The 22,655-nt window shown below is 37.2% G+C and overlaps 1 protein-coding gene across 11 annotated transcripts in view; it reads left to right on the forward strand.

Annotated features, from left to right (window-relative positions):
- The window catches only part of NIN (ninein), a 99,155-nt gene extending 87,027 nt beyond the window's left edge, over nt 1-12,128 (forward strand). For 8 of the 11 annotated variants that reach the window (XM_055303775.1, XM_055303777.1, XM_055303778.1 and 5 more), the window contains 3 exons: nt 2,486-2,686; nt 6,155-6,268; nt 8,404-12,128. In XM_055303775.1, the coding sequence (XP_055159750.1) occupies nt 2,486-2,686; nt 6,155-6,268; nt 8,404-8,613 (525 nt within the window). In that variant the 3' untranslated portion in view covers nt 8,614-12,128. Of the gene's footprint in view, nt 1-2,485; nt 2,687-4,354; nt 4,876-6,154; nt 8,382-8,403 lie in introns of those variants that run through there. The other 3 variants (XM_055303783.1, XM_055303785.1, XM_055303786.1) reach the window with 2 other exon arrangements.
- Nucleotides 12,129-22,655: the final 10,527 nt, after the last annotated feature.

Consider the following 22,655-nt stretch of genomic DNA (forward strand, 5'->3'; position numbering starts at 1 on the left):
TTGTGCTCACCTCCCCTGAGGGACAGGTACATTCTTCTCATTGGGTGAGTGGCTAGGTGCAGGCAGGGAGATGTTCCTACATCAGAATCTTTGGGATCAAGGATTTAAAGAAAAGCTTTCGAGGTGATTCTAATCTTATGTATGTACTCTCTTGGGGGAAGAATTTCTCCTCATCCTTCTATGCCAATTTAAAAGTCACCGATCCTATGTGTTCCTGGCTGGCTCAGTCATTGGAGCGTGCTACTCTTGATCTCAGAGTTGTGAGTTCAAGCCCGTAGGCTCAAGTGTAAAGATTACTTAAAAATAAAATACTAAAAAATAAAAAAAAAAAGTCACTGAGCTAATACAATACATATCCACACCCTAAGGCAATTAAATTCTTCTATTTCATAGTCTAATGAAAAAGACCACTCCAGGGCTTTTCCCACTACAGGAGGCAATGTTCTATCAACAATTCATTTTGGACATTCAAGAAAAGAGTTACAGTCTATATCAGCAATTTTCAAGTCTGCAGTGTACTTTCCATAGCCAACAGTTCCAACACTTGAACAACAAAATTGCCATTTGGAGATGTAGAATATATACTATAAAATAAAAGTCTTCAGCATCAGATCCATCCATACTGGAATCTTCTAAATAACTATATGGGGTTGGGTAGAGGTAAGGTGGTGAGTTCACAAACTAATAACCAAATCACAGTAGGTGAGGCAGCAGTTGCAGGATTAGAACTACAAGACATTTTAATACCTGTAAAATTGATACACAGAGAAATGTAAATGTTGGTCCTTTATAAGTTCTTACTGACTGGAGCACACATATTCAGGTATATAACATACCCGGTTTTTAACTGTTCTCTTTTTATAACTCATACTTTTCTTCCTCTCTTTATGACTCCTGTAATTTTCTTTTGTTTTTGTTTTGTCTGTGGCTAACCTGTACCTAGAACTCTGTGGTTGGAAGTAGCAGAGAAGGGTGCAGTTCTCTGCCTGAGATAGTGTGTGAAGGTATAACATTTGCTTTCAATGAATCTCATAGCATGGAGATATCTCATCAGAGTCCTTATTCATGTTTCATTTCCACTCACTGTAACAGTTAATAAATACTTAAGAGCCAGTATTCACTTTCATTTTGCTTTTAACTATGGAATAGGTCTCCATTTACATTTATTCCAGGGTTTTCCTTAGTATTTAAAAACGTCGATGAAGAAAATCATCCTGCTGATATAAAATCATGGGATCATCATTCTCCCTATTTTTTATTCCTGAAAATGGTGGGTTTCTAAATCTACAACTCGAAAATTTGAAAATGGATTGTAACCTCCCACCTCAGAAATTTGATTTAAGGAAATGGATAGTGGCTCTGAAGCTTCATGACAGCATTTAATTATAATTGTGTCTTAGAGGGCCTTTTTCCCTTCCCACAAGCCTGAAGGTGCTTCCTCTTGAATCTGGTACTTGGTCATGTTCATTGCATGCCTTCTGTTGAGTCCTCTGTCTGCTGAATGTGTCGACAAATGTGGAGTGGCATGCTTCACTGGCCAAATGCAGTGCCTTCTCCTCTTCCTCTTTCCTCTCTCCAACTTTGGCATGTGATACGCATATCATTTCCTCATTGTCTTGAACAAATACTTCTATTCCATGTACTTCAGTTCCCCGGGGTTCTAGGATATCACCCTGTGTCCCAGGATTTCTTATCATCTAGTGCTGTTGAAGAGTTTAACATTGTTAAACTAAACTAGGTTACAATAATTTCAGATATGAGATTCTTTGAAAAATTTGCTATCCTGGAAAATATGTAGTCCTTGAACATTTGCTTTTAAGAAGCTTTATGAATGGTAAGTAAAGTGGCAAAACCCTAACACATAACCACTTTCTCCCCTTTGCCTACTCCAACCCTGTCTGTGTGTTTTTGTTTAAAGAGGCATAATTGGGGCACCTGGGCACCTGGGTGGCTCCATCAATTAAGCATCTGCCTTCGACTCAGGTCTTGATCCTGGGGTCCTAGGATTGAGCCCCACCTCGGGCTCCCTGTTTTCAGCAGAGAGTCTGCTTCTCCCTATGCCCTGCTGCATCCCCTGCTTGTGCTCACTCATTCTTTCTGGGTCAAATAAATAAAATCTTAAAAAATAAAGAGGCATAATGGAACGTTCTAGTGTAAGGAGACAATGAAGTAGAATTCAGACACATGTATATTGTCTACTCATACCCATATAGTCCCTAAAGAGTGAAGAAGAATAATTTTTTTTAAGTCTAAAACCTTTAAGAAGGCCTGCTTTTTCATTAATTATATTATCTCCTAAGGAAAGTGACTCTCCCCAATTATTTACTTCTCACTCAAGTCATGTACAGTTCTGTTTTCAAGTAATCAGTGGGTCTGAGAAGTCATTCATTAATTCATCAGCTTCATTCACTGTGCTTGACACTTTCAAGAGTCGCTCTGTGCTGGAAAGCACCTCAGCTGACCAGGGCTTTGCCTCTGCCTCCAGATGCAGCACCTGAGGTCCACTGTGATGCTTAGCCCGTCCCCTCACGCTTGGGATCTCCAGCTGCGCCAGCAGCAAGCCTGTCCCACGGTGCCCAGGGAGCAGTTTCTGCAGCTTCAACAACAGCTGCTGCAGGCAGAGAGGATAAACCAGTGCCTGCAGGAGGAACTTGAAAACAGGACCTCCGAAACCAACACCCCGCAGGTATGAGGCTCTTTTTTCCCTAACGGTTAACTCAGGTCACCTAATTTTACCTGTTTATTGGAAAGTTGTACCAGTTCAAAGGTAGGGATAAAGACTCTAAATCTCTGTCAGAGAGCTCCACCTTAGCTGTATTACCCGTCTACGGAACTGCAGTGTTATTTGGGGGTTTTGCTTTTGTTTCTCTGTAGTGATGCACTCGAGCTCTCAGCTGGTAAGCTGGGTAATGAAGCGTTCGGGGCCTCCTTTGCACATTCATCATTGAAGAAGTATCAGGATCACTTGAGCATAGTGTACAATTGACCTAAGATTTTTTGACTTAACATTTGTCCGATGCCAAAAATATTACAGAATTCAAGTGCAACTCTAGGATAGGCATTATTAATAAAGCAACCTGGGTTTTCCTGTACTAGAGGGGCACAACTTGCTGAGTTCCATAGAATTCACAATGGGGCCTTTAAACAACTAATAGAGTGTGCAGTCATTGCCATTAGGTGATGTATTTCATATAACCTAGTTTTTAAAAATGATCGAGTTTGAAAACCTCTTTTTAAGAAAGTAAACATCTTTTCCCCTTTCCTTTGAATTAGTATTATCCTAGCTCACCACAGACACAATCTGATATAACATGGGTTTTCAAATAGTTCTCTTAAGTGCTTCGTTCATAGTCAAGCTTTTTCAGAAGTCTCTTAACCATTTTTGCTTGCCCAATTTGTTTATTCAACTAGGAATAAAATATACAAACTAAGTATTTTTTTTTTAATTCTAAATTCTTTCTGGTTTGGATGCTTTTCTTCTGTTGTCTCTCAGTTGACTTTTAATAAGGGCTTTCCCTACCTCCTTTTCTGTAAATGTCTCAAAGCGGCTTTGCAAAGTCAGATTAGCACTCTAATGATACATTGGAGCAGTTCTGTCTTCCTCTTCTAGTAGTACATATCTATGCTTTGTCATGACATGCTTCTGTCACGTGTTCTTTCAAACAAAACCTTAAAATTATTTTTGTCTTTTGTGCTTTAAGAATTCACGTTTTTGGAAGCTTCCTCTATTTACCTCAGTTTCCAAACAGTCAAATTGTGCTTACTGGGGTGTTGAACAGATGCTTCAACAATTTATTACAGAACTGAGTCATAAAACTTTGACCTCAGTCTTTAACAGACATTTGAAACCAAATGATTAGGCCAAGGTTTTATTCATTGTTTTCTCATACGCACAGTTTTCTTTTTTTTTTTTTAACACACAGTTTTCAAAGCCTGTGCTTCCACCCCACCCACCAATTTTAAAAATAATATCCTTTTATTCCAATTACTTCAGGATTAGATAGACAAACGGTTTAGATTTTGTGCTAATAAAAATAAAAAATAAAATTATCCAGCCAGGTGGCAGAGTAGACTACTTACTGCCCTAACTAGACTGCCACTGTTGTGAGAGTCTCCTAGTTCTGGTAACTGACTTGACGCTAATTTTAAGATGACAGACTATTAGAATCTACACGTTACTTCTCTGTGTGGAGTGATGTGATTTCTTCTGCCTTTGTGTTGCTTTGCTTGGGTATGTAGTGTTAATGTGTGTGCTTTTAAAAACTGTTTGCATTATCAATGTGTGAATTTAGACTCCTCTCAAAACATAATCTTGACATCAGGGTGAAGTATACCACTTGCCTTCTTTCTCTAGGCCTTGCTACCGGAGCCGCGAGCAGTGCATGCAGATTCCTACAGAAGGATTGGGCACCTGTGAAAACTGGGCTGCTATTGATGACATTTCTTACCATGGCAGATACTCAAATGCACACACCCACACACCCACACACAAACACAGAGACATAAGCTGGAAACTGTTTTGGAATCAAGTGCTCTTTTAAATTATTATTATTATTATTAATTATTACTATTAAGCCTTCACAGTATTATGTCTCTTATTTATTAATGTAGAAATGACAGATTTTGTGAATCAAATTCACGAATTTCAGCTTGTTTTGAATTATTTTATTTATACCATTTAAAGAGTGTGGACTTGAGATTCTTGAAAGGATGTATTCTATATATTTTCTCATTCCATATGCTGTAACTATTTTTAACAAGAGATACTACTTTTATATATGGAATTTGAAGAAAATTCGGGTTATTTATACTGTTTTGTATAAGATGTATAATGCTTTTTTGACAGGAAAAAGGAAAATTTTGACAAAACAATAAAATAAATTTTAAATATATGACTGCCTCTGTTTTTCCTCTTTCCTCTTTTGCTACATTCCATGTTCTTCAAATTATGTTATGGGTTTTTTGTTTTGCTTTGTTTTGTTTTTTTTTCAGGCAAGTAGAAATCAGGCACTTCTATTTATGTTTGAACTTTAAAAAGCTATTATATCTTTTAAAATATAGTATTTTTTTAAAGCTAGATGTTCTCAAGGCCTGATTTCTTGAAGTTTACTTTCTGCATTAGATTTTTACCTACTACAGTTTTTGTGTTCAAATTAGTCACATAGTTTAGTTGTTTATATTTGAACAAATGCTGTTACTTTATCCAAACAAATGTTGGCTTTCAATCCATGTTTAGTCATTCTGCATGCTTTTAAAAGGAGTTATACCATCAGCCATTAACACCTGAGTTTTGCTTAAACATTTGAAGAACCTTATAAATCTGAAAGATGGACATTTTAATGGCCTGCCAGAAGGGGCAGTTCGTTGTGCTCTAAATCTCCCTCTGGGTCTTTTGGCTCTCTAAACCCCACAGAAGTCCTTAATCTATTGCTGTTGTGTGAGGAGGGGAAGAGCAGCCAGCCCTCTTCTTCTGCCCTACTGTTTTATCTAGGAGTTGTGTGTGGGGAGAGGATTCTTAATTTTAAATCCATTATGATAAACCCATCCTCCAATCCAGATGTTTGCTTCACTGACAAATCAGATTGGGAAACAGATGACTCCAGGCACTGGCAGGAAGAGGCTGATTGTTATGAAGAAAGGAACACTAATACCCTCACAGTCATCAGCCATTTCACATGGGAGCAATGGACATGCAGATTACAAGCTGACTGGAAAGGTTAAGTGATCCTGAATAAACTCAGTTGTGTTTGGTTCTTGAGAGACTCCACAATATTACAAAAGCCCAAATCATAGATGGAAGGTTGCTAACCATATTTTAATTTTTCTGGAGACCTGTTTTACTAAAAGTGCACACAGGTACTAAATTATGGGTTTTAAGAATTTTGCTTTATCTCAGGGGAAGATGGTAACACAGGTAAGATTTCTTTTTTTTAATCTTTGACTCTTTCTCTGATAGGGTTTCTTTTCTAAGGTGTAACTCATGCAGTGTTCAGAACCCCCATTTCACCAGAAGTCTACCCTTCCAGTTACAAAGGCAAACGTTGACTGCCCTTTCTCTTAGGCACCTTGTAAGGAAAAAAGAAATTACTAGCATTTTCTTTTCAGTGTGGCATGAATTCCAAATGATAATACACTTCTTTTTTCTTCCCTTCAGGGAAACCAGGAACAACTAGTGACTGTCATGGAAGAACGAATGATGGAAGTTGAACAGAAGTTGAAACTGGTGAAGAGGCTTCTTCAGGAGAAAGTGAATCAGCTCAAAGAACAAGTGAGCCTCCCAGGTCACCTCTGCCCACCCACCTCACACTCCACTCTTAGTGCCAGTTTTCCATTCCTTTGTTGCCATTAGCTCGGTCACTCTTGTTAAATAAAGGCAAATTCTACTATGAATGTACAGCAGAATTTAGGATTCACTGTCCCCCTACCACTCCAAAAGGATGGATTCTGGATGCTGTGTTATTTTTCCAAAGCTCTTTTAAGGCAGGTTTGTCTGCAATTTAAAGAACATACATTTGCTAACAGAGACCCACACAGAACCAACACATTAATTCCAGCAAAGGTCAGCAGCTTAGATGTAATTTGGAGGATCATAAATGGAACTTTAGCTTTCTTGCCTACAACAGCTATGACACCCTCAAAAAGCACCTTATGGCTATAACCATACCCCAAAAGGCTGTGCTCTGAATTAAAATAGGGACCCTGAATTCCAGGACCACTAATCTGGACTTATCCTTCTCACCTACTGGTGGCAGGTGTGGCTCATGTTTAGAAAGCACTTGTGTGACCACTGATGACATGCAAAAAAAGGGACCACTTTATAGGAATGTCTTCTAATGCTCTGGAAACTAAGAACTGAGGGGTCAGGGCAGAAATTATCCAACCCGATTTTCTAGATACATAAAACTGAAGAAGAATAACCTCATGAGAAGGTCTTAATGCAGAGGGAGAGAGAACTTTCCTTTGTTCAATGTTTTAATCACAAAATGGAAAGAAAGGAAAGTCTTAGACAATAATCATTGATTCAATCCTTTAATCACTCATTTTTCAAACCATAGCTACTATGTGCCAAGTCCTGTTCTGAGCACTAGGGATACAACAGAGAAGAACACAAAATCCAGCCCATGGGGAATGCAGTTCACTTACAAGGTATCGAATATTCGGCAAGGGGGTAGTTTCAAAAATAAAGAAAATGGAGTCCACTTCGGCAGAGGGGGACATAGAGAAGAAATACTTCCTCCAACTCAGGGCTTTAAAGCAAGCTTCCTGAAGGCCTCTTAAACCAAGTACTGATGCTGAGTAAGATTTGAACAAGTGAAGAAATGTGAGGAGGACACTCTAGGCTATGGGAACATCACGTGGTTATGACAACATATGAGGTGTGGACATCTACAAACGTTTTGGCCTTAATAGTTCATACTATCCTCAGAGAAGCAGAAGAATCTAGAGCAACAGGGAGGAATGGGCAGTAGAGAACCTTAGGTGCATGCTGAACTATGGAGTTTGAATTTCATTCTGTAGGTGATGAACAGCCATCAAAGTGTTTTTTAAAAGGAAGGAAAGGAGAGAGGGCATGATGAAACTGTCTTGGAACAGTTCAGTAGAGTAGGTTTTTATGTTACACTTGCCAGTCATCTAGGTCCTGGGCTTCAGTGTTACCATCTTTATCATTGTCTTTTGAAATGCTAATAAATTAGCTAAGCTTCTGATGTTCTATATTCCGTTAAACCTCTATAACCTTTAGAGGCCCTGGTTAAAACTGGGTGTAAAAGAAGGTGTGATGAAGGAAGGGGGATTGGAATACATTAATAGGAACCATCAGAAACCAATCCCAAGGCTGCTGACATATTTTCCCACCCCAAATTAGACCATCTACTCAAACCCTAAAAATTAAGATATATCTTCTAGACAAGCTCTGCTATGCAAAAGAGGAAGAGTTAAGGAAAAGTAACTGCCCAAATCTTACCCTCTTTGTTGTATGTAATTCATGGACCAAATTTGAAAATAATCAAAATGGGAAGCTCAAACATCTGTTAAGAACAGAATTAAAGTTCACACCCTATACCTCAGAAGCTAAAAGAACTATTTTGCTATTTTTTAGAACAATGAGAAAGCAGTAACGCCTAATTTATTTAGGTGAAAAAAGACTTTCACTTTTGAGCCTTCAAATATCAATCTGTTCTTTTTCTTAGTGGCTTCTACAAACATTATGCAAAGAAACAGCCTGGAATATGCAGATTTGCTCTACTTGTATCTCCGATGCCAGGTCTGGTGTTAAAACCTGTGTTGTAAAATAAAAGAATATAATGGATAGAAGTCGTTTGCCTTTATGAACAGCTGTCCTAATGTCAGACCTTAAACTTAATTACAGAAATGGAATCAAGATGTTTCTGGTTCTATTTCTAGCTCTGCAAGAACACTAAAGCAGATGCAGTGGTGAAGGATTTGTATGTTGAAAATGCCCAGTTGTTGAAAGCTCTGGAAATGACTGAACAGCGACAAAAAACAGCAGAGAAGAAAAATTACCTCCTGGAAGAGAAGATTGCCAGCCTCAGTAATATTGTCAGGAATCTGGCACCAGCACCACTGACGTCTATACCTCCCTTGAGGTCATAGCCAAGCCAAAGGATACACTCATATTTGTGCACTTTACTGAAATGGATGGAACGTTTCAGTAGGTTCTCTCGACCATTTTTTTTTTTAAACCTTTAATGGTTTAAAGTCCAGCTCAACCTAAAGCTGCCAGGAACAGAACAGGAGTCTCCATTCATTGTAATTAGTTTTTCTAAAGAGACTAAATTATTCCCAAGTGTTGAATTTTTAAAAAATATTCTAATAGCTACCAAAAAGGTAGATATATGAACACAACGCAAGAATCTTACAACCCCAGTTGTGAATGAGTTTTGTAAAAAAAAAAAAAAAAAAAAAAAAAAAAAAAAAATTCATGTATGAATCTCTGTAAATTCCACATATTTTGAGATCTGATTATTCTTTTGATTTTTATTTAAAACCAAATGTATGTCTTCTTACATATTCAAATATGGAAAAGTCATTCTGTTTCTAATAATTTGGGTTATTTGGTAACAGACCTCTGGGCTTAATAACCACAGAAGTCAGAAAAGCCAGAGTCCATAGTACTCTACCTTCTAACACCTATGACAGTATTACCACTCTTGATGTATTATAGATGTAAAACTGATTTATTCAACTGCACTGTTAACTAATATTAAAACTGTACTTTTTAACATTTTTCCTTAGAAGTTTCACTTTGAGAGCTTCTAAAAAAATGGATAAAGCCACATTCTTAAAGCATTTGAACTATAGAGAAAGCACTGAACAAATCACTTTGGATTTGGAGTAAACAGCTACTCTTAGGAGAGAGATAAGCAAATGATGTGGGTTTCTCTCTCAAGTCTTGGAGTTCATGAACTCGCATGCAAGGTTGCTCCAAGAACTCAGGGAACAATACTTTGAATGGTCTTCTTGAAACACTGTAGGGGCCTCTTTAAGAATTTGAAATGCATAAACCATGTGACCTTATTTGTCTTATATTTAGAGCTATAATATGATTTTTATTTTCACATTTTTAGTGAATTTACTCTTCTGAAAAGCCTTGATTTTAGAGTTAACCGAATTTATGGAAGAGTTGTTATTTGCTTATTTAACATAGGCTAAAATTTCCATGCTTCCTATTCTTCTAACACTTCAAATCTGATAAGAATTTCTTTCTCCAATAAGCACTGGCATGCCTTCTGAGGTAAAAGAGTGTGAAATAGGATTTTCCATTCAGTTCTCAAGACTGGAACTTTATAGAGTAGCAGTCAACCTTTTGAGGATGGGTAACTTTTATTTTCCCCCAAGTCAAATCTTTGCTTCTTAGCCTACTTCAGCCAGCCAGCCGTTGGTGGAAGACTTATGTTTAGGATACTAACAAAGCTCATTATAGTCACCTATTTGTTTTTGTGAGACAGCAATTAGGTAAGAAAAATTCACTCTGATGTATTCCTAGAAGGCTAAGCCCATCGATTTACAAGACAGGTAACAGCAAAATCATACACTGCTTTATGGGCAGGAACAAAAGATTCAAGCAAACTGCTTAAGAAGTCATGTGATATTAAAAAATCTCAACAGAATAATTTGTATCAAGCAACTTTAGGGGTCCTCATGGCCTAACCATTGGTCCCACCTGACAAGCTAGAGGCAACACAGAAGTGCTCACTACAAGAACTCTGACAAGGCATGGCCATTTCTGGGACCAGAATTCACACTCATGAAGCAAACCTTTTCAGGTCTGGACAGCTCTTATTTTCAGAAAGCCCTGATTTCCCCCTGGAAAAATAATTAACTTTAATCATTCCCCATAATTATCCTTCAAAACATTTAACATTTGCTATCATGTCTTCACTAATCTTTCTTCCCAGTGGAAACATTACCAGTAAACGCAACTACTTGTATGGCATTGACTTTAAAAGAATCTTTTTCATTTAAAACTGTGGATAGACCTAAGTTTACTAAGGTCATAAATAAACTATGCATCTGTGGTGTATTCATGTGATATGCTTCAAGTTACTCAAGGTTATTGCTATCAAAACTGAACACCAAACATTATTTCTCAAATAACTGGCTTTAGCATGTGATCACGTGTTGTATTTTTTATTTTTTACATTATGAAAAGTAGGTTAATTTCTCATAAATCTGTATTTATGTGTATATAAAATACTGTATAATGAATGTAAATATGATTTTCTGGAAAGTTTTAGACTACATTTAGAATCCCTTTATCCAAAATCAAAATGCTGCTCAAATGAAAGCTAGTTGAATCAACATCTGGGTGCTTAATTTCTTTGTTTACTGCACTTATAAAAGGAAAAAAGATCAACATGAGAAATAGTTACCTTAAATTTATACGTTTCTGCAGTTTATTTTTGTAGCCTAGAGTGGGAATTTAACTGGCAATTTATAATAGCATTTACAGCTTTCAAAAGATCTTTTAAAAGATTAAATTTGAACTTAAATGTTTAGGTTTTGCTTTCAGACTTTATAATAGCACTCTTTAAAATCACAAGTTATCTTTTACAGGCATTTAGCTACTTGTTTATTAAAAGCACTGGTTAAACTTCCTTTGAATTTCTTAAGAGTTGTTTAAATTAATCTGAAAAGATGGGATATTCATTTCAAGGAGTCAAATTTGCCTTTGTGATAATATGTTACACTAAGACAAGGAAAATGTGGATAACAAAACCTACATTGTTTTATTTTGCTTCTTTCTGCTTTTTAGAAGCCTAAACTCTTAAGCTCAAATTGTGAGGAGAGAAAAGGGGGGGGGGGAGGTAGAATCAATCACAGTATTTTATTTATTTTTCTAAAACTCTTTAAAAACCTGGATTTAAAACTATTTTAAATGTGAATCCTTCCCAGAAGCTTCGAATACATTGCTTATGCATTTAATCTTGAGCATATTTTACATAAATAGATCACAGAATCATAAGCTTTCAGGATATAAAAGGAGCTCTTACAGGTCTAGTGTTTCAGTAATATATCAATACCCAGGTCAGTTATTAAGAACATTTTTTAAAATAATGAATAAAAAGTCCACTTTATGGTGGACTTTAACATGTGGGAATGAATTTATTTTTGTGATTTTTTTTTTCTGAGTGAAGGAAAAGAGAATTGATAGTATTAAGTCTTGTTTTGAATGGATTACCTGTAATGGTTCATTGGAATAATATCAAGGAATGCCAAAAGCCACGTCAAAGCTTAATAACCAAAGCATTCCATATTTAAAATTTATTCATCATATTTGGACCTATTTGAATATCTCCACATTTTAAAATAGAAAACTTTTATGGCATATGGATAGCTGTTTAATAAAAGTTAGCCTTTTATTTCTCAGCTTTTTTGAAGGATTTAAGTTAACTTTATTCTTATGGGAAGACATTTTCACACCATGATTTAAAGGAACACTGGTTTTGTGAAAAACCCAGAGTTCATCAAAAGCCATCAATAGGATTCTTTGGAGATAAAAATAATGTGTATGTGTTGATATTGACTTTGTCTATTTTATCTTAGCCATTCTATCTTAAAGGTTTTAATGTGAGCTTAAAATGTAAATAAAGAATTTTGCAAACATGGCTCTTGTTTTCTATGTATCCTGAATTTTTATAAACAGTGTCAGTATGTTTATGTTTGGTCTCTAGAGTTAAAAGCATCAAAACACTGCACTAAACACATTCTACAAATGCAGAATCTCAGCATCCACCCCAGACCTAATTAATCATATTCTGCATTTTAAGACGATTCCCAAGTGATTTGTATGTGATTTAGAGCACTGGGACCCATTTCTGTAACAGAGTTGATGACTTTCACACCAGCCAGTTTGGGATCCCTGTACTCTGCAGCGGTTCATAATTTACTTCTAGAATGCTGACTCAACCTGAGGCAAGGCCTACTTGGGTTTTTGGGTGCCTCAGAGATGGCGTTGTCTCACTTTGCCATCTTTATGAGTGACTCAGACTGTCTTAGTTAAGCTGTTCGTGAGTGATGAGATATATACAAGTATAGACATAAAAGCCTGAAAATACATTGTCACTATGTTGAATACTGAAATGTAGAATAGAAATCGTGGCCAAACTAGAGCCATTGCTCAAGACTTGTTTATTTTCAAAGCTTATAATTTTTTAATATATTTTTTAAAGATTTTATTTATTCATGAGAGGTAGAGGCAGAGGCATAGAGGGAGAAGCAGGCTCCCTGTGGGGAGCCCAATGCAGAACTCAATCCCAGTACCCCGGGATCACAACCTGAGCCAAAGGCAGATGTTCAACCACTGAGCCACCTAGGTGTCCCTCAAAGCTTTTATATCAGCCTTACATTGCCGTTAGAGAGCAAGAGCTATAATAATCCCCATTTTACAGATGAGTAAACTGAAACTTAGAGAAGTTGTGATTTAATCAAGTCCAAACAGCCAGCTAAATAGGGCACTCAGGTTTTAAGATACCAATTTGTCTATAATAATATGTCACAAAACTTCTATCAATTTCTACTTCCATCAATCAGTGTTGACTGAATACCTACTGTGCATTCCTGGTTTTCTGTTTATGACCTGGTTGGGGTAGAGTAGTAAGATTTATGCACAAAAAAATAGAAAAAAATATATCCATACAGAAGATGGTTAAGTTTTTTGGTTTTGTTTCTTTTAAAATTTTATTTATTTGAGAGAAAGAGCACATGAGCAGGTAGGAGGGGCAGAGGGAGAAGCAGACTCCCACTGAGCAGGGAGCCCAAACTCAGGGTTCAATCCCAGGTCCTCCGGATCATGACCTGAGGTGAAGGCAGCCACTTAACTGAGCCGCCCAGGCACAGCACCCCAAAAATGGTTAAGTTTTGTTCACGGATTCAGTACTATGGTAGCATAAGGAAGATTATCATCCTCAGGTATTTTATTTTATTTTTTTTTAATTTTTATTTATTTATGACAGTCACAGAGAGAGAGACAGGCAGAGACACAGACAGAAGGAGAAGCAGGCTCCATGCACCGGGAGCCTGATGTGGGATTCGATCCCAGGTCTCCAGGATCGTGCCGTGGGCCAAAGGCAGGCACCAAACCGCTGCGCCACCCAGGGATCCCCATCCTCAGGTATTTTAATGAGTGGGAAAGGTTCTTCACCTATGGTGTTAAATGTAATTGTATATGTACTTCTTTATGATTAGTGTAACCCGTTTGTTTTGTAATCTCTTATTCACCTTCCATTCAAAAAGTCATGTTTTCCCTCTGATATTAACTTAATGTTCATTTCCCATAATAATGGTTAGATTTTATCCAAAGGATCAGAATTTTGACCTAAAATATATCAATATCTATAGTCTGTTGATTAAAAGTTAGATTTAATCTAGATAAAATATAAGTCACAAAAGTGGTTTTTATTCACTGCTTGGTTTTGCCTCCTTTGCAATTCAGGAAAAATGACTAAACAAGTGGACATCTTTTGAAAAAAACTACACAAAGAACTTTAAAATTGAATCAGTGAAATGTTAAAACTGAATCAGTGCCTGGCTGCCTCAGTCTGTAGTAGAGCATTTGACTCTTCATCCCAGGGTCATGAGTTTAAGCCACACATTGGGTATAGAGCTTACTTAAGGGGGCAAAAAGTAGGCAACCATGTGAAATAAAGCTGGATACCTTTATGTTAAATTATTTCATTCTAAATGATTGCATGAGATATACTTTACTAATTAAAGTAAAAATCCGAACAGTCCTTACAGCCCAGATGAGCATTTACCAACCATTTCTCTTTCCTGTTTGGAATTTTATCTGTCTTCAAGATCTCAAGCAATACATAAGCACCAACCCAGTCTCGGACCCTAAGATGTTATCCAGTATTACAATGCTACGGGCAATAAAAACTGCCAATTTTATTTTTAAAAATTTTTAAAGGCTGCAAAAATGTCCTACATTAAAGGAGACTAAAGAGACATGACAACCAAATGCAATACCTCCTCCTAGGTTGGAAGTCTATACTGGAGAAGCCAACTGGAAAAACTGGAATGGTACAGTAGAATATAGTATTATATCAATGTTAATTTTAATGTTGATAATTAGTATGTTTATGTAAGGCTATATTTTAAGGAAATACACACTGAAGTTTTTAGGCATAAAGTACCATAATGCATGCAACTTATTCATAAATGATTCAGAAATGCAAAATTAATACACAGAGGGACACAAAGAGACTAATGAAGCAATGAAACCAAATGTTTAAAAAAAATAGGGAGGGGTGCCTGGGTGGCTCAGTCAGCTGAGCATCCAACTCTTGATTTTAGCTTAAGCTGTGATCTCAGGATTGTGGGATTGAGCCACACGTTGGACTCTGCACTCAGTGGGTGCCCCTGCCCACTTCCCCTCTCCCTTTGCTCCTCCTCTTTCACACACAAATAAATGGATAAAAAAATCTTTTAAAATAGGGGAAGGGTATGCAAGTATTTGTAATATTCTTGCAACCTTTAAATTTGCAATTATTTCCAAATAAAATTTTTCTGTCTATAAAATAGAAATTTACTAAATGTGGTAGTAGGCATTTAATGTATGGCAGCCTATCCATGTGCCTATGGTCTATTATGTGAAGTTTGGCAGAATCAGATATTTTTCCTATTTCCCTGGAAACCTAGGAAATGGGAAAACATGAGGGAGATGGAGGCACTTGGCAGAAGAGGTAAAAGCCAAAAGGAAGCAAACGGCGGGGGGGGGGGGGGTCCGTAGGGTCCAAGAGAAGTTGTTGAGGAAATTGATCCCCCCTCTACACACAAATGACAGTCCTAAAGCAAGATATAAAGGTCAGTAGGAGAGCAGGATAAACAGTGCACCCTGTTCTAGTTCTTCACTTGTTAGCACAAAAGTATTTCTTTTTCCTGAAGTAAAAAACACACTTTACCCATCTCTACAAATGCTGGTACTCTCCTGGTACCCTAGGGAGAATAGGATTCAAAGAAACAGAAACTTGTGACAGTTAAAGTAAAAGGGGATTTACTATAAGAAATCATATTTGTTTCATGGAACCAAAAGGTAGAAAATACAGAAAGACTTAATGAGGTATCAAATCAAAGACCTTTGGTGCTCTCCCTGCCACTCAGTCTCCATCTTTATCCCTATCTATCTCCTGTCACCTGGTCTCATTTTTGCTTCTTGCTCTGCACCTGTTTGGTAGTGGGGATGGCATCAGTAGTGCTTTCCTGCTGTCACTGTCCTGTTCAAATGCCAAATACAGTTCAACAATTACTTCCAAGTCACAATTCCAAATTCTTTAAAAATCTGATTAGAGGGCAGCCCGAGTGGCTCAGCAGTTTAGCGCTGCCTTCAGCCCAGGGCCTGATCCTGGAGACCTGGGATCGAGTCCCACGTCGGGCTCCCTGCATGGAGCCTGCTTCTCCATCTGCCTCTGTGTGTGTGTGTGTGTGTGTGTGTGTGTGTGTGTGTGTGTGTGTGTGATGAATAAATAAAATCTTTTTTAAAAATCTGAGTAGATTATGGAAAGGATTGCCTGGTCAATCAACCATGGACAGCAAGGGTCAGGGTCTTGGGAAATGGTATAAGCTGCAGAGGCTACCACATGAGACAATACTTTCAGATAAGGGGTTATGATGGACAGTGAGGGAAATTTGGGCCTCAGATGTGTAGACAGTGGATAAAAATGGCTTTAAGAGGTAAGATTTCAAAGACAGATTTTTCTGTTTACTCACATTTTTATGGAAGCCTATTCAAAGTAAGTACCATTTTAAAATGCCACCTGGTGACTAAAGTAGCTGCTCACTATTGCTCATGTTATTCCTATCTTTTGTCCTTGTTCCCTGCCCCTACTCCTTTCCCCTGATTCCTACATTTTCTCCTAATTATCACATACAGAGCTTTGTCAGGGTGTCCATCCTAGTCACGGTGGGTATAATAAATACCACCTACCATAACCTACCTAGGCATTGCAATCCTATAGCAACTTATTCAAAATATAGACAGGGAAGGCAAAAGTTAAAGGTCTTTTTTTAAAGTTTTTTTTAATTGGACTTCAATTTGCCAACATAGCATAACACCCAGTGCTCATCCCACCAAGTGCCCCCTTCAGTGCGCATCACCCAGTCACCCCAACCCCCTGCCCACTTCCCTTTCCACTACCCCTTGTTCGTTTCCCAGAGTTAGGTGTCTCTCATGTTTTGTCACTCTCACTGATATTTTCACTCATTTTCTCTCCTTTCCCCTTTATTCCCTTTCACTAATTTTTATATTCCCCAAATGAATGAGACCATATGTTTGTCCTTCTCTGATTGACTTATTTCACTCAGCATAATACCCTCCAGTTCCATCCATGTCAAAGCAAATGGTGGTATTTGTCGTTTCTAATGGCTGAGTAATAGCATCTGTTCCTGATCAAAACTCTTCAGAGTGTAGGATAGAGGGAACATTGCTCAGCATCGTAAAAGCCATCTACGAAAAGCCCACAGCAAATATCATTCTCAATGGGGAAACACTGGGAGCCTTTCCCCTAAGATCAGGAACATGACAGGGATGTCCACTCTCACCACTGCTATTCAACATAGTACTAGAAGTGCTCGCCTCAGCAATCAGGCAACAAAAAGAAATAAAAGGCATTCAAATTAGCAAAGAAGAAGTCAAACTCTCCCTCTTTGCAGATGACATAATACTCTACATAGAAAACCCAAGACTCCGCCCCAAAATTGCTAGAACTCATACAGCAATTCGGCAGTGTGGCAGGATACAAAATCAATGCCCAGAAATCAGTGGCATTTCTATACACTAACAATGAGACTGAAGAGAAATTAAGGAGTCAATCCCATTTACAATTGCACCCAAATGCATAAGATAGCTAGGAATAAACCTAACCAAAGAGGTGAAGGATCTATACCCTAAAAACTACAGAACACTTCTGAAAGAAATTGAAGAAGACACAAAGAGATGGAAAAATATCCCATGCTCATGGATTGGAAGAATTAATATTGTGAAAATGTCAATGTTACTCAGGGCAATCTACACATTTAATGCAATCCCTATCTAAATACTATGGACTTAAAAAAAAACAAAAAACAAAAAAACCAAAATACTATGGACTTTCTTCAGAGAGTTGGAACAAAGATTTGTGTGGAATCAGAAAAGATCCCGAATAGCCAGGGGAATATTGAAAAAAGAAAAACAGAGCTGGGGGCATCACAATGCCAGATTTCAGGTTGTACTACAAAGCTGTGGTCATCAAGACAGTGTGGTACTGGCACAAAAACAGACACATAGATCAATGGAATAGAATAGAGAATCCAGAAGTGGACCCTCAACTTTATGGCCAACTAATATTTGACAAAGCAGGAAAGACTATCCACTGGAAAAAGACAGTCTCTTCAATAAATGGTGCTGGGAAAATTGGACATCCACATGCAGAAGAATGAAACTAGACCACTCTCTTGCACCATACACAAAGATAAACCCAAAATGGATGAAAGATCTAAATGTGAAACAAGATTCCATCAAAATCCTAGAGGAGAACACAGGCAACACCCTTTTTGAACTCAGCCACAGCAACTTCTTGCAAGATACATCCATGAAGGCAAGGGAAACAAAAGCAAAAATGAATTACTGGGACTTCATCAAGATAAAAAGCTTCTGCACAGCCAAAGAAACAGTCAACAAAACTAAAAGACAACCTACAGAATGGGAGAAGATATTTGCAAATAAGCTATCAGATAAAGGGCTAGTATCCAAGATCTATAAAGAACTTATTAGACTCGACAGCAAAGAAACAAACAATCCAATCATGAAATGGGCAAAAGACATGAACAGAAATGTCACCAAAGAAGACATACACATGGCGAACAAGTACATGAGAAAATGCTCTGCATCACTTGTCATCAGGGAAATAGAAATCAAAACCACAGTGAGATACCACCTCACACCAGTGAGAATGGGGAAAATTAATGACAGGAAACAACAAATGTTGGAGAAGATGTGGAGAAAAGGGAACCCTCTTGCACTGTTGGTGGGAATGTGAACTGGTACAGCCACTCTGGAAAGCTGTGTGGAGGTTCCTCAAAGAGTTAAAAATAGATCTGCCCTACGACCCAGCAATTGCACTGCTGCGGATTTACCCCAAAGATACAGATGCAGTGAAATTCTGGAACACCTGCATCCCAATGTTTATAGCAGCAATGTCCACAATAGCCAAACTGTGGAAGGAGCCTCAGTGTCTAAAGGTCTTTTTAAAATTTAATTTAAAAATATTTAAATTTTGAGTTAAAACTATGCATAAAAGAAATTCTATTGAAGTTTTTCAAGATATTTTCCCTTACTCTCAAAGTCTGATGTAGGAGCCCCTCCTATGAGCTCACATAAGCACACTATTCCCAGGTGGATCTGGTACCACTCTGTGTAATTGCCTACTTACTTTTCTCATCGCCATTAGATTCTAAGATATCTTAAGATATTCCCAGTTCCCGACTCAATGCCTGAAAAAAAAATTGCTCAATTAACATTCATTACATGGGTGGAAAAGTTGTATACATTTTTGAGTTTTTCATCCTGTGATAGCACTGTACTCACAAAAGAGTAGGTATGTATACAATTTAGTGGTGCTCTTCTCAGTCTTTAGTGTTTATTCAAGGACCAAAATTTAAAAAATATATTAGTAAAAAGTTGCAGAAAATTTTCAAAGTAATTTTAAAAAAATCTTTTAAATATATAGCATGATAAAATCAAGTGCTATATTCCAGCAGTTAGTTGAAAGTGTACATTTGTTTTCCAGGCCCATAAATCACAGTTTAATAACTGACAAAAAGTAGTAAAAGCTCATGACATTTACTTAGATTAATGGTTTGTAAGATAGTAGAACAAGTTAAATACCATTTCTTCTAAAGAAAAGGCAAAATTCTAGTGAATTCTTTTTTATAGAGGCACTGGGCTTAAATTATCTCACATAATGTTACAAATTGTTTAATCTTTGCTATTCAATAAATTGCAACATTCTCACTTTTATGGTAAAAGCAAAACCTGAAATGTTGGTTCATGTTCTGCTTGCATGCAATGGGGTCAGCCTTTGCCTCAAGGTTTGTGTCTAGATGTGATTTAAAGGTCTTCCTACGATAAACTGTCACCCACTCGCTTAAACCTAGCAATCTCATGATGTAAGAAGACAGTCTCTTCCCATTCACTTCTTTATTTCTATTCTTCTGCTCATTAGACATGCCCTTTAAAATGAAGACAGGCAAGGACCAGGGCCACTTCAAAATAATTCATTAAAATTTCTCCAAAAATGAAAAATAACTTTGCATCTTCTTGAATTCAAAGTTGATACATATTTTAGAAGAATATTCCAAAAATTTTTTTTCAAACACTATAAAGTAAAAACTACCCCAAACCCTAATACCCAGTAGGAGCCACTGTTAATATTTTGGCGAAATCTCTTCCAGATCTAATTTTATGCTTACATATGTACATATATGCACACATCTAGTTACACAATTTTATGTAAAGGACAGTATATGCATACATGTGCATACACATGTACACACACATATATGGTTTGTTCAGTAATTCTCCCATGTAACAAATGTCACATTATTTTCCTTAACTAGTGTAAATCTAACTTCAAATTCCTCAATCTGTCATAATTGGATGGTCTGCCTCCTTTTTAAAATTGTACAAGAAAGAGTCCCATCTACTAACCTTTAGGCCACTACCCTCCATTACCCCCATTTATTATAGAATTTCACACCAGCTGGAATCATCTTCTTGACAACTATTCCAGTTATATTCTTAGTGACTTTTATGAATTTTATGAATTTCCATATAAATGACAAGAGTCCAAGGAAGGTAAAGAGGGTAGGCAGCAATTCTCTTGAGAAGCTGGGCTATGAAAGGGAGGAGAGAGAGTAAGAGGTAGATGTGGCCTACAGAGAAGAACTGTTTCAAGATAGGAGATACTTAAGTATCAAACTAGAGTCTAATGGAAATCAGACAAGTAAGTGAGAGTACAAAAGGAGGGAATAACAGATAAATTAGTCATGATAAAGGGACAAAAGGGGTTTAGAGGTATGTCCAGGGTAGAGGTTTAGAGAAGGAGCACAGAATCTGAGCTAGGTGAAGAGAGCAGTGGTGACAGGAGTTGGATGTGGGTAAATGGTTGACATATATCAAAAAGAAGTAGAGTCAGAGTTTTGGGATAAAGGCTTTTTGAAGGGAGGGTGCTAAAATAAATGAATAGGAATGTACAAAATGATGCTCCAAGAGTGGGATGTTAAAAGAATTTCTGAGGTAATACACATAAGGGTCATAATGTGGGGAGAGGAAAAGATCAAGAGAAATGAAGAGATCAAGGATCTGAAAGGTCAATGTTTGCTTTCCATCAGACGTCTGTTCCCATCATTTCACCAAAACTGCACTTGCCAAGGTCACTCTTCTAGTTGCCCCATTCCAACCTGTACTTGACATAGCCTCCAAAAGTAGTCCTTCCAAAACAGAACTGTAGGCCACACTAAAACAAAATTGAACATCACACTCTTGTTTAAAGTGTTCCAGTGTCTCTCCATATCCTCAAGCTCAAGTCCCCATTCTTTAACATGGCTTACATCAAGCCCTCATGGTCAGAACTTAACTTCTCACCTTGGTCACTGGCCCCCACCATGCCCCACAATTACTAAACTTTGGTCAACTTCCCAAAGGACAAGGCTGTCTCTTGCTATTCTATGTCTGTGTATTGAGTAGGGAGGGAAAGGCAGAACAAATAGTTGCCTCTAATTAACCATTTTGCCTCTTCCTTAAAGTAAGAATGTTGAAATTAAACCATGCATGGAATTATCCAAATTTGAGACTACATTCCCTAACCTCTTCTGTAGCTGGGTATGGCCATATAACTAAGTTTTGGCCACTGATATGTAAGAAGTCTGAGAAAATGTCTTAAAGGGGATGAGATATACCTTTCTTTGTTCCTACTATCTGGAGTAAAGATGATGACTGGAGATCTAGCAGCTATTTTGGACCACAAAGGTGAGGGCCTCATCCTATATATGGAAGAGCAGATTGCTGCAAAGGGCTGATATCTCTGACAAGTTCATGTAGGTGTCATATGAGGCATGAATTGAATCCATTTGCAGTGGAATATTATTTAGCCATAAAAAGAAGGAAATCTTGCTATTGGTGACAATATGGATTGTTTGAGGGCATTATGCTAAGTGAAATAAGTCAGACAGAGAAAGATAAATAACATATGATTTCATTTATATGTGGAATTCAAAACAAACAAACAAAAAAAAACACAAGCTCATAGATACAGAGAACGATTGGTGGTTTCCAGAAGCAAGGGGTGGGGAGGAAGACGAAATGGATAGGGGTCATAAGGAACAAACTTCCAGTGATAAAATATGTAACTCATGGGAATGCAATTACAGCATGGTAACTATAATTAACAATACAGCATTACACATTTGAAATTTGCTAAGAGAGTAGATCTTAAAGGTTCTCATCACAAAAAGCAAAGTTTATAACTATATATGGTGATGGACAGTAAGTAGACTTATAAGTGGAGATCATTTCAAATGTATACAAATAACAAATTGTTTATGTTGTACACCTAAAACTAATATGATGTTATGTCAATTTTATTTCAATAACAAATAAAGTAGTGAAGACTCCAAAAAGTTTTGTTTATAAGGTTATATTGATCCATATTAAACATATTGGAAATTAAGACTAAGAAATCTATAAAATACTTTTATATAAAAAGAATAAGCTTTAAAAAAAAAAGAATAAGCTTTTGTTTAAACCACTGTTAATTTAGATTTCACAGTCACATGTAGCCAAACCTAATCCCAATGGAGATCAGGAGGTGGTTGGATATTGAGATGGCATGGTATGATCTTGAACTTCTAATTTGAGCCTAGAGAAGATGTAAGATGCATGACAACCTGTGAAAGATGGAGAAGATCAAGAAAGACTCTAATTCTATAGTAACTTTCCTAGAGACAGCACGGTAAATTTTATTTTAAAGGTGATCTATCTAGGTAAAGACAAAAGTAGAATTCTGAGAGAGAAAAACAGCAGGCTGCAGTGTTGGAACCTCATTAAGTGCAGCAGTTTTATTTTTACATGGATATCCAATGTGACAGTCACTAGATTC

The sequence above is a fragment of the Nyctereutes procyonoides genome, unplaced genomic scaffold, assembly GCF_905146905.1.
Source record: "Nyctereutes procyonoides isolate TBG_1078 unplaced genomic scaffold, NYPRO_anot_genome, whole genome shotgun sequence".
In the NCBI taxonomy this organism is placed as follows: Eukaryota; Metazoa; Chordata; class Mammalia; order Carnivora; family Canidae; genus Nyctereutes; species Nyctereutes procyonoides.